Source organism: Pristiophorus japonicus, chromosome 15 (assembly GCF_044704955.1).
Source record: "Pristiophorus japonicus isolate sPriJap1 chromosome 15, sPriJap1.hap1, whole genome shotgun sequence".
Taxonomy (NCBI): domain Eukaryota; kingdom Metazoa; phylum Chordata; class Chondrichthyes; family Pristiophoridae; genus Pristiophorus; species Pristiophorus japonicus.
Window position 1 is genome coordinate 137,525,875 of NC_091991.1, and position 13,121 is coordinate 137,538,995.

A 13,121-nucleotide genomic window follows, 5' to 3' on the forward strand; every position below is an offset into this window, starting at 1 on the left:
ACCGCTCCTCAAGCCACATATTCATCTGAGCTATCCTGCGATTCCTACTCTGACTAGCACGTGGCACTGGTAGCAATCCTGAGACTACTACTTTTGAGGTCCTACTTTTTAAATTTAGCTCCTAGCTCCCTAAATTCGTCCCGTAGGACCTCATCCTGTTTTTTTACCTATATCGTTGGTACCTATATGCACGACAACTGGCTGTTCACCCTCCCTTTTCAGAATGCCCTGCACCCGCTCCGAGACATCATACTCTGCGCCTGTTGTACCCTTTCCAAATGCTACCAGCATGCTGACCCTGCGCTGCTTTTAAAATGCTGGCCTGTTTCATCATCAGATTTATTCAGAATCGCAAATATCAATAATTCCTCTAGACTACTTGTAACTTTCCAGGAAATGGAGAGGAAGGTAACTGGACCTATCAGGGCTATTTCAATAGATTCACACAGCAAACAATCATATGGTAGATTATTATTTTTTTTTTTTTTTTAAAAGGAGTGATTTGTCATTGTGCAGATTGGGTATTTTTACTGCTTTTGGGACTTTCTAAGCAAAATCATAGTGCTCAGGTAGCAAATAGCACTAAGCACCAAGGGTCATCCTTTCAGCACGAAGGGGCGACACAAGAGGGCCTTACTATTACTGTCCTTTCAGTCAGAGTAGAACTACTTTACCCCTTTTTAATGTAGTTGATAAATTGATATAAAAATCTATCACGGTGAATATAGCATTTCAGCTCACAATGTCTGCACAGGAATTAATACAATCTTTAAAAAAAAAAAATTTCCGCAGCGATTATTTTCAAACTTTATCTGAACTCCTTACCTGGTAAACTTGCACATAGTAGCTGCTTGAAATTTCCATGCTAATAACAACACTATGAACTCAGTAGGATCCACAGAAAGATCATTGCAAAACCATTCCATGCCCTCCTCCAAGATGGAATCCTCATATGCATCCTTATACCTGCTAAATAATTCTTCAGCTCTCTTAAGTGAGAACTCCTCATGATGTGAAAAAGATTCTTCTTTTTTACTATCTCCAGAGTGAGCAAGTTGGGGCTGGGTTGATTCCAATACAACATCAGTTTTCTTTGTTCCATTGGCAAGTATATCTCCAGAAGCCTTTTCACACATCGAGTTAAATTCTTCACCAGGGCTGGCCGTTTTCTTAACATGTGATTTGCTACCAGATTCTTTATCTCCAGTTTTACTGCCCAGAGAGGAAGGGGGGTTTTTGCACTTGGTGACACACTGGCCCATGTTTCTTAACTGCAGCTCTAAAGCAGTCCCCTTCCAGTCACGCTCCCTCTCTGCTCCTGTTGCTCCATACACTTCAACTTGCCATCAGGAACGCTGTTTAAAAAGAAATTGGAAAAAAATTAACACAGCATACTCTTGGTTATTTCACTGTGAAGCTATAATCATCATTTTAATATTGGAATAAAATTTCATAAGTAGGGGTTATTAAAAGATATATCACCAATTTGCTATTGTTAAAAAAAAATATATATATTTTTTTTTTTTAAGTACAGGTATAAGCAATTGGAATTTAGTTTCAGATGCAGACCCAACCCCAGGATTCCCTGAGCTAGCCTCATTCTTCAAAGTTAAATCTTGGACCATTAGAAACTCAGTATTTTTGCCTCATTCACTCCCAATCAATATTTATCACAAATAGCACATTTTTAAAAAGACTGCATCTCACAAACAGCTTATCCAGTCTCAATAAGTAATGTTTCCTACACTACAACAGTGACTACACTTCAATAAGTACTTCATTGGCTGTAAAACACTTGAACAATTCAGTGGTCATGAAAGGAGTTATATAAAATGCAAGTCTTTCTTTAAGTAGATTTAAAGTTTAAATGTGGCAAATGCTGCACAAAGAAATATTGTATATTTGTTGATTAGAGTGAAAATCTCAGTCAGGCATCAACTTAAAAAAAAAATGTGGTTTGTTTAATAAGAGAGTTTTTACAGGTACAGCATCTTTACAAACATTTGTCAGGGTCTGCAGCATGAATGAACTTATTACAAGTTCAATAAAAGGATGGATTTTGAGGGGGAAGGGAAAGAAAATTTGTCTCAAGGTTGATTGTTCCGCTTCCTTCTTTGGCAGCCAAAAACTCACAGCCAGATGGAACATTAGAGCAGAGGGCCCAGGGGCAGCATGGACCTGCCCACACTGCGATGAGTGCGCGCACTAGGTCCGTGCAGCAGAGCAGATCTCCAGTTGTCCTGGTTAATTCCTTGCCACTGGATAAAGGCCTAGCTCTGTCAAGTCCGTGTGGTGGCTGATGTGCAACGGTCACCACACGCTAAAAAAAAAAAATCCATGCACAGGCATCTTCCACCCCCTCAACTGGAGTTCAAGACTGGAACATCGGGTCCTTCATTGAAACATCTGTGAACTCTCGTGGAAGCAAGTCATCCTCGTTTGAGGGATCGCCTATTATTTTGATAGAGTGTAGATAGTTGGTATATCTGTCAAGGTTGCAGCAACACTATGGGATACCTACAATAGAACTATAAATACACGCAAACAAATATGAACTAATTGAGGTATTGCTTAACCAGGAGCCAACATTTCTCTGGCCAAACACAAAGGAACTAGTTGCTTATCAACAGCTGTTTTAAAGGACGAGAGGATTGCTAAGACCAAGTATTATCAGCATCCTGCTACAGGTAAATAGTAGACTCATTTAGGTGGCACAGGCTATGTGGTCAGATCTGCAGAGTACAGAGAGGGGAAGAAAGAGGGTTTACATTAACAGACAGCTCGGTCATATGTCTTCCTCCTGCAAAGCTAATTCCTAAAAGTAAATACTTAAATAATCAAAATGAATAAAACAATGATAATCTCACCTTAAGTTTAAATTTTAGATTAATGATCCTACCAAAAGTCTTCTATAGGCATATAAATAGTAAATGGGTAGTAAGAGAAGGGTTGGGGGCAATTACAGACTAAAAAAGGAGACCTACGCATGGAGGCAAGAGATATGGCTGAGGTGCTAAATGAGTACTTTGCATCTGTCTTCACCAAGGAAGATGATACTGCCATAGACAATGAAGGAGGAGATACTGGATGGGATAAGAATTGATAAAGGGGAGGTACTAGAAAGGTTGGCTGTTAAAGTAGATAAGTCACCAGGACCAGTGGAATGCATACTTGGATGCTGAGGGAAGTAAAGGAAGAAATCACAGAGGTACTGGCCATAATCCTCTGTAGAAATGGGAGTGGTGCCAGAGGTCTGGTGAATTGCAAACGTTACACCCTTGTTCAAATAAGGGTGTAAATATAAACCCAGCAACTATAGGCCGGTAGGTTTAACCTCGGGTAGTGAGGAAGCTTTTAGAAACAATAATCTGGGACAAAATTGTCACTTGGACAAGTGTGCATTAAATAAGGAAAGCCAAATCGTGTTTAAACAACTTGATCGAGTTTTTTGATGAGGTAACCGAAAGAGTTGATGAGGGCAATGCAGTTGACATGGTGTACGTGGATTTCCAAAAGGAGTTCGACAAAGTGCGACAGAAGCTTTTCAGCAAAGTTGAAGCCCATGCAATAAAAGGGACAGTGATAACATGGATATAAAATTGGCTAAGTGATAGGAAACAGAGTGTAGTGGTGAATGGTTGTTTTTTTTGGATTGGAGGAAGGTATACAGTGGTGTTTCCCGGGGGTCGGTACTAGGACCACTGCTTTTCTTGATGTATATTAATGACTTGGATGTGGGTGTACAGGGCACAATTTCAAAATTTGCAGGTGACACAAAACTGTATAATGAACAGTGAGGAGGAGAGTGATAGACTTCAAAAGGATATAGACAGGCTGGTGGAATGGGCGGACATGTGGCAGATGAAATTTAACACAGAAAAGTGTGAAGTGATACATTTTCGCAAAAAGAATGAGGAAATATAAACTAAAGGGTACAATCCTAAATGGGGTGCATGAACAGAGAGACCTGGGGGTATATGTGCACAAATCGTTGAAGTTAACAGGGCAGGTTGAGAAAGCAGTTAAAAAACTTATGGGATCCTGGGCTTCATGAATAGAGGCATAGAGTACAAAAACATGGAAATGATGAATCTGTATAAAATACTGGTTCAGCCTCAACTAGATCATTGTGTACAATTCTGGGCACCACACTTTAGGAAGGATGTGAAGGCCTTAGAGAGCGTGCAGAAAAGATTTACGAGAATGATTCCAGGGATGAGGGTCTTCAGTTACGTGGATAGACTGGAGAAACTGGGGTTGTTCCCCTTGGAGCAGAGAAAATGGAGAGGAGACTTGATAGGGGTGTTCAAAATCATGAGGGGTCTGGACAGAGTAAAGAGAGAAACTGTTCCCATTGGCAAAAGGGTCGAAAACCAGAGGACACAGATTTAAGGTCGATTATCAAAAGAACCAAAGGCAACACAAGAAAACTTTTTTTTTTAAAAACACAGCGAGTGGTTAGGATCTGGAATGCACTACTTGAAAGGGTGGTGGAGGCAGACTCACTCACAGCTTTCAATAGGGAATTGGATAAAACATTTGCAGGGCTGTGGGAAAAGGGTGGGGGAAATGGGACTAGCTGAGGTGCTCTTGCAGAGAACTGGCACGGGCTGGATGAGTTCCTTCCGTGCTGTAACCATTCTATGATTCCTGCTGAACTAGTTGGTAACAGTATACCATCTATTACACTGTTAACCATTGGTTTGGAGTCAGGTTTACCTTATTTCACTTCTTTACCACACAAACAATCGAATGTTACTTCTTTTTCTTCTTTTGACATAAAACAAATTCTCACAACCCCTTGATGGAACTTGTGTTCCATTTTGAATCAATCAATCAGGTCAGAAACCAAACTAGGTGGGATTCATGGATATCTAAGAACTGTTTCCTTATCCCTGTTCAAGTAAAACTGATCAGCAACTAGCAAATGCAGCTCTCAACTTCTTAGCTTGCAACACATTTTGACTACAGCCTTCCAGGTTTGTAACCATGTAGTTACCAATTCTACTCAAATATATGGCATACCACTGGTTTAAGGTGGTCTAACCTTTGAAACTCATCGATTCATATTTAAAGGTCAAAGCATGTCCACCATGATAAATTATGCTTTTCTAATGTAATTGGAATGGCAACATTACTGCATACATACTGATGGATCTGGGTTTTAGACATGTATTAAGAAAATATTCAACTTATTTTACTATCATCAAATCAGCAGAGTCATAAGATGGGGACTGTGGCTGCAATTTCCAATTGGCAAGTCTCCAATCTTAGCAGTTAACATTCAAGCAGCAACAAAAAACCTTGCCTTTGGAGAATGAAGACGCATTGTGCTCTTATTTCTTAGCTAGCTTACCAGGCTAGAGTCATCACTAATTACATTAATTGCATCTGGTTTGCCATGATGTAGGCAACACCTAGTGTGACTCAATACACTTGAAGAGTTACAAGTTGTTGTGATTGAGACCAGTTTTCTTTAATAAGAATGTAAGAAATAGGAACAGGAGGTGGTCATACGGCCCCTCGAGCCTGCTCCGCCATTCAATAAGATCATGGCTGATCTGATCATGGACTCAGCTCCACTTCCCTGCCCGCTCCCCATAATCCCTTATCGTTTAAGAAACTGTCTGTTTCTGTCTTAAATTTATCCAATGTCCCAGCTTCCACAGCTCTCTGAGGCAGCAAATTCCACAGATTAACAACCCTCAGAATAAATTTCTCCCCATCTGTTTTAAATGGGCGGCCCCTTATTCTAAGACCATGCCCTCTAGTTCTAGTCTCCCCCATCAGTGGAAACATCCTCTCTGCATCCACCCAGTCAAGCCCCCTCATAATCTTCTGATAAGATCACCTCTCATTCTTCTGAATTCTAATGAGTAGAGGCCCAACCTACTCAACCTTTCCCCATAAGTCAACCCCCCATCTCCAGAATCAATCTAGTGAACCTTCTCTGAACTGCCTCCAAAGCAAGTATATCCTTTCGTAAATATTGCACGCAATACTCCAGGTGCGGCCTCACCAATACCCTGTACAGCTGTAGCAAGACTTCCCTGCTTGTATACTCCATCCCCTTTGCAATAAAGGCAACGATTCCATTGGCCTTCCTGATCACTTGCTGTACCTGCATACTATCCTTTTGTGTTTCATGCATAAGTACCCCCAGGTCCTGCTATACTGCAGCATTTTGCAATCTTTCTCCATTTAAATAACTTGCTCTTTGATTTTTTTTCTGCCAAAGTGCATGACCTCACACTTTCCAACATTATACTCCATCTGCCAAATTTTTGCCCACTCGCTTAGCCTGTCTATGTCCTTTTGCAGATTTTGTGTGTCCTCCTCTCATTGCTTTTCCTCCCATTTTTGTATCATCAGCAAACTTGGCTATGTTACACTCAGTCCCTTCTTCCAAGTCGTTACTATAGATTGTAAATAGTTGGGGTCCCAGCACTGATCCCTGCAGCACCCCACTAGTTACTGGTTGCCAACCAGAGAATGAACCATTTATCCCGATTCTCTGTTCTTGGTTAGTTAGCCAATCCTCTATCCATGCCAACATATTACCCCCAACCCCGTGAACTTTCATCTTGTGCAGTAAGCTTTTATGTGGCACCTTCTGGAAGACAAATACACCACATCCACTGGTTCCCCTTTATCCACCCTGTTAGTTACATCCTCCAAGAACTCCAGCAAATTTGTCAAACATGACTTCCCCTTCATAAATCCATGCTGAGACTGCCTGACTGAATTATGTTTTTCCAAATGTCCGGCTACTGCTTCTTTAATAATGGACTCCAACATTTACCCAACCACAGATGTTAGGCTAGCTGGTCTATAGTTTTCTGCTTTTTGTCTGCCTCCTTTTTTTAAATAGGGGCATTACATTTGCAGTTTTCCAATCTGCTGGGACCTCCCCAGAATTCAGGGAATTTTGGTAAGTTACAACCAATGCATTCACAATCCCTGCCGCTACTTCTCAAGATCCTAGGATGCAAGCCATCAGGTCCAGAGGATTTATCTGCCTTTAGTCCCATTATCTTACTGAGTACCACCTCCTTAGTGATTGTGTTAAGGGGCTATGGAGGGCGGGGGGCAGGGAGAGCGGGAAGAACTGGACGATCCACTGTTGGGATATATTTTTAGGGTCCTCTACCGTAAAGACTGATACAAAATATTTGTTCAGAGTTTCTGCCATCTCCATGTTCCCCATTACTAATTCCCCAGTCTCGTCCTCAAAAGGGATCAGCATTTACTTTAGCCACTCTTTTCCTTTTTATATACCTATAGAAACTCTTGCTATCTGTTTTTATATTTTGGGCTAGTTTACTTTCATAATCTATCTTCCCTTTCTTAGTCATTTTTATAGTTATTCTTTGCTGGCTTTTAAAAGCTTCCCAGTCTTCTGTCCTCCCACTAGTTTTGGCCACTTTGTATGCCCTTGTTTTTAAATTGGATACCGTCCTTTATTTCTTTAGTTAGCCACGGATGGCTATCTTTTCTCTTACACCCTTTTCTCCTCACTGGAATATATTTTTCTTGAGTTGTGAAATATCTCTTTAAATGTACACCACTGTTCATCAACCATCCTACACTTGAATCTATTTTTCCAGTCCACTTTAGCCAACTCTGCCCTCATACCTTCATAATCTCCTTTATTTAAGCTTAATATGCTGGTTAGAGATCCAACTTTCTCACCCTCCATCTGGATTTGAAATTCAATCATGCTATGATCACTCATTCCAAGGGGATCCTTTACTATGAGATTGTTTATTAATCCTGTCTCATTACATAGGATCAGATCTAAGATAGCCTGCTCCCTGGTTGGTTCTGTTACGTACTGCTCAAGGAACCCGTCCCTTACACACTCTATGAACTCCTCCTCAAGGCTACCCTGACCAATTTGATTTGTCCAATCAATATGGAGGTTAAAATCACCCATGATTATTGCTGTTTCCTTTTTACAAGCCCCCCACTATTTCCTGGTTTATGCTCAGACCAACAGAGTTGCTACTGTTAGGGGGCCTATAGACTACGCCCACCAGTGACATCCCCCCCCCCCCTTTTTTGTTCCTCATCTCCACCCAAACTGTTTCAACATCCTTATCATTAGAGCCAATATAATTTCTTACTATTGCAGTGATTCCATCCTTTATCAATAGAGCTACCCCACTTCCTTTTCCTTTCTGTCTGTCTGTCCTTCCGGATTGTCAAGTACCCCTGAATATTTAATTCCCAGTCCTGGTTACCTTGCAACCACGTCTCTGTAAAGGCTATCAGATCGTACACATTTGTCTCAATTTGTGCCGTCAACTCATCTATTTTGTTACAAATGCTATGTGCATTTAGACAAAGTGCCTTTAAGTTTGTTTTTTTACCCTTTTTTCCTGCTGGTTTCCTCGCTCCTTCAAACTCACTTTCTTTATTTTTGCTTTCTAATTCCAGCTTTACTCCCCTCCCTACTGAAATCTATTTTCAGGTTCTCATCCCCCTGCCAAGCTAGTTGAAACCCTCCCCAACAACATAAGCAAACGCCCCCCCCCCCCACCCCCCCGAGGATATTAGTCCCAGCTCTGTTGAGGTATAACCCGTCCGGCTTGTACTAGTCCCACCTCCCCCAGAAGCGGTCCCAATGCCTCAGGAAACTAAAGCCCTCCCACCTGCACCATCTCTCCAGCCACGTAGACATCTGCTCTATCCTCCTATTTCTGTACCCACTAGCTTGTAATCCAGAGATTACTACCTTTGAGGTCCTGCTTTTTAATCTCTCTCCTAGCAACTAAATGCAGCCCTCAAAACTCCAACTCCCATTTTATTGTGTAACTCATTCAAGCCATGCTAATTGTTTCCGAGAAACTCAATTTCAGACCTGCAACATCACATACCTTATTTTTCAAAATCTCTTGAATTTACTTTTCAAACAGTACAGATGTGTGCCACTAGAGGTAAGCTCACAACAGCTGACTTCAGGAGGTGAGCCACTCTATGCTGAATACTCAGTTTCTGACCTGCTTGAGTAGCCACAGCATTTAAGTGGCTGGTCTAGCTGTGTTTCTGGTCAATGGTGACCCATTGAGATATTGATGGTGAGGGAATCAGCATTGGTAATGCCATTGAATGTCCAGGGGAGGTGGTTAGACTCTCTCCTATTGGCAATGGCAGATGCATTTGTTATAATCTACTAAAATTCTATGGACTCTGGGGAGGTACCAGCGGATTGGAAAGCAGCTAATGTAACGCCTCTGTTTAAAAAAAAAAAAAGAGGGCAGACAAAAGGCAGGTGGCTATAGGCCGGTTAGTTTAACATCTGTAGTGCGGAAAATACTTGAAGCTATCATTAAGGAAGAAATAGCGGGACATCTAGATAGGAATAGTGCAATCAAGCAGACGCAGCATGGATTCATGAAGGGGAAATCATGTTTAACTAATTTACTGGAATTCTTTGAGGCTATAACGAGCATGGTGGATAGAGGTATACCGATGGATGTGGTGTATTTAGATTTCCAAAAGGCATTCGATAAGGTGCCACACAAAAGGTTACTGCAGAAGATAAAGGTACGCGGAGTCGGAGGAAATGTATTAGCATGGATCGAGAATTGGCTGGCTAACAGAAAGCAGAGAGTCGGGATAAATGGGTCCTTTTCGGGTTGGAAATCGGCAGTTAGTGGTGTGCCACAGGGATCGGTGCTGGGACCACAACTGTTTACAATATACATAGATGACCTGGAAGAGGGGACAGAGTATAGTGTAACAAAATTTGCAGATGACAAAGATTAGTGGGAAAGCTGGTTGTGTAGAGGACAGAGGCTGCAAAGAGATTTAGATAGGTTAAGCAAATGGGGTAAGGTTTGGCAGATGGAATACAATGTCAGAAAATGTGAGGTCATCCACCTCGGGAAAAAAAAAACAGTAAAAGGGAATATTATTTGAATGGTGAGAAATTACAACATGCTGCGGTGCAGAGGGACCTGGGGGTCCTTGTGCATGAAACTCTTTTAGGTTGATTCGCAAAATGTTAGTTTGCAGGTGCAGCAGGTAATCAGGAAGGCGAATGGAATGTTGGCCTTCATTGTGAGAGGGATGGAGTACAAAAGCAGGGAGGTCCTGCTGCAACTGTACAGGGTATTGGTGAGGCCGCATCTAGAGTACTGTGCAGTTTTGGTCACCTTACTTAAGGAAGGATATACTAGCTTTGGAGAGGGTACAGAGACGATTCACTAGGCTGATTCCGGAGATGAGGGGGTTACCTTATGATGATAGATTGAGTAGACTGCGTCTTTACTCGTTGGAGTTCAGAAGGATGAGGAGTGATCTTATAGAAACATTTAAAATAATGAAAGGGATAGACATTATAGAGGCAGAGAGGTTGTTTCCACTGGTCGGGGAGACTAGAACTAGAGGGCACAGCCTCAAAATACTGGGGAAACAATTTAAAACCCAGTTGAGAAGAAATTTATTCTCCCAGAGAGGCCCAAGGAAGCAGTTGAGGCCAAGTCATTGAATGTATTCAAATCACAGATAGATAGATTTTTAACCAATAAGGGAATTAAGGGTTATGGGGAGCGGGCGGGTAAGTGGAGCTGAGTCCACGGCCAGATCAGCCATGATCTTGTTGAATGGCAGAGCAGGCTCGAGGGGCTAGATGGCCTACTCCTGTTCCTATTTCTTATGTTCTTATTGCTTAGCTGTTGTGTGACATGAATGTTATTTGCCCCATATCAGCCCAAACCTGGATGTTGTCCAGATATTACTGCATGCGGGCATAGACTGTTCCATTATCTGAGGAATTTTTGAAGTAGCTGAAGATGGTTGGGCTTAGGACGCTGGCCTGAGGAACTCCTGCAGCGATGTCTTTGGGCTGAGATGATTGGCCTCAAAACAACCTTTGTTCCAGGTTTGACTCGAGCCAAATGGAGAGTTTTCTCCCTGATCATTGACTTCGATTCTACTAGGGTGGTGCCAGAATCTACTAGAATTGGTGCCAGATTCCATCAAATGTTACCTTGATGTCAAAAGTAATCACACTCTGGAATTCAGCTCCTGTCCATGTGTGGGCCAAGACTGTAATGATGTCAGGAGTTATCACTTCGCTGATGATTTGATGTAGGCGGTTATAGCAGTCTGGTTAGATTTGTCCCACTTATTGTGGACAGGACATACCTGGACAATTTTCCACATTGTCGGGTATTTCCAGTGGGATAGCTGTACTGGAACAGCTTGGTTAGAGGCATGGTTCATTCTGGAGCACGTCTTCAGTATTACAGCCCAAAGTTGTTGGGCCTTGTAGACTTTGTTGTGCAGTGAAATCAGCAATTTTCCAATTTCATGGAGTGGATCAAATTGGCTGAAGACTGGAGTCTGTGATGGTGGGGACCTCGGGAGGAGGCCGAGAAGGATCATCCTTTCGGCACTTCTAGTTGAGATGTTTTTTTGCACTGGTGTTGCTCTCCAACATGGTTGTAGGTGGCAACGTTCATGGAGCTTCTTTCTCCCATTAGCTGATTAATTGTCCACCACCATTCACAATTGGATGTGGCAGGGCTGCAGAACTTTGATACGATCCATTGGTTGTGAGATTGCATAGCTCGGTCTCTAGCATGCTGCTTTCACTGTTTAGCACGCAATAAGATAATGGGACTAAAGGCGGATAAATCCCCTGGACCTGATGGCTTGTATCCTAGGGTCTTGAGAAGTAACGGCAGGGATAGTGGATGCATTGGTTGTAATTTACCAAAATTCCCTGGATTCTGGGAAGGTCCCAGCAGATTGGAAAACCGCAAATGTAACACCCCTATTTAAAAAAGGAGGCAGACAAAAAGCAGTTAGCCTAACATCTGTGGTTGGGAAAATGTTGGAGTCCATTATTAAAGAAGCAGTAGCAGGACATTCGGATAAGCAAAATTCAGTCAGGCAGAGTCAGCATGGATTTATGAAGGGGAAGTCACGTTTGACAAACTTGCTGGAGTTCTTGGAGGATGTAACGAACAGGGTGCATAAAGGGGAACCAGTGGATGTGGTGTATTTGGACTTCCAGAAGGCATTTGACACGGTGCCACATAAAAGGTTATTGCAAAAGATAAAAGTTCACAGGGTTGGGGGTAATAGATTAGCATGGATAGAGGATTGGCTAACAGAAAAGAGTGTTGGGATAATTGGTTCATTCTCTGGTTGGCAACCAGTAACTAGTGGGGTGCTGCAGGGATCAGTGCTGGGACCCCAACCATTCACAATTTATATTAACAATTTGGATGAAGGGACTGAGTGTACCGTAGCCAAGTTTGCTGATGATACAAAGATGGGAGGAAAGCAATGCGTGAGGAGGACACAACAAACCTACAGGAGGACATAGACAGGCTAAGTGAGTGGGCAAAAATTTGGTACATGGAGTATAATGTTGGAAAGTGTGAGGTATGCGCTTTGGCAGAAAAAAAATCTAAGAGCAAGTTATTATTTAAATGGAGAAAAAGTGCAAAGTGCTGCAATACAGGGGGACCTGGGGGTCCTGGTGCATGAAACACAAAAGGTTAGTATGCAGGTACAGCAAGTAATCAGGAAGGCCAATGGAATCTTGGCCTTTATTGCAAAGGGGATGGAGTATAAAAGCAGGGAAGATTTGCTACAGTTATGCAGGATATTGGCGAGGCCACACCTGGAATACGGCGTACAGTTTTGGTTTCCATATTTAAGAAAGGATATACTTGCTTTGGAGGCAGTTCAGAGAAGGTTCATTAGGTTGATTACAGAGATGAGGGGGTTGACTTATAAGAACACAAGAAATAGGAACAGGAGTAGGCCATTTTCCTGGCCATGGCTGATCTGATCATGGACTCAGCTCCACTTCCCCGCCCACTCCCCATAACCCCTTATTGTTTAAGAAACTGTCTATTTCTGTCTTAAATTTATTCCATGTCCCAGCTTCCACAACTCTCAGGCAGTGAATTCCACAGATTTACAACCCTCAAAGAAATTCCTCCTCATCTCTGTTTTAAATGGGCGGCCCCTTATTCCAAGATCATGCCCTCTAGTTCTAGTCTCCCCCATCAGTGGAAACATCCTCTCTGCATCCACCTGGTCAAGCCCCCTCATACTCTTATATGTTTCGATCAGATCACCTCATTCTTCTGAAT

At 42.2% G+C, this 13,121-nt stretch overlaps 1 protein-coding gene across 4 annotated transcripts in view; it reads right to left on the reverse strand.

Annotated features, from left to right (window-relative positions):
• dcun1d3 (defective in cullin neddylation 1 domain containing 3) overlaps nt 1-13,121 on the reverse strand; it is a 63,593-nt gene that overhangs the window by 13,402 nt on the left and 37,070 nt on the right. For all 4 annotated transcript variants that reach the window (XM_070856739.1, XM_070856742.1, XM_070856740.1 and 1 more), the window contains one exon: nt 826-1,355. In XM_070856739.1, the coding sequence (XP_070712840.1) occupies nt 826-1,262 (437 nt within the window). In that variant the 5' untranslated portion in view covers nt 1,263-1,355. The remainder of the gene's footprint in view (nt 1-825; nt 1,356-13,121) is intronic.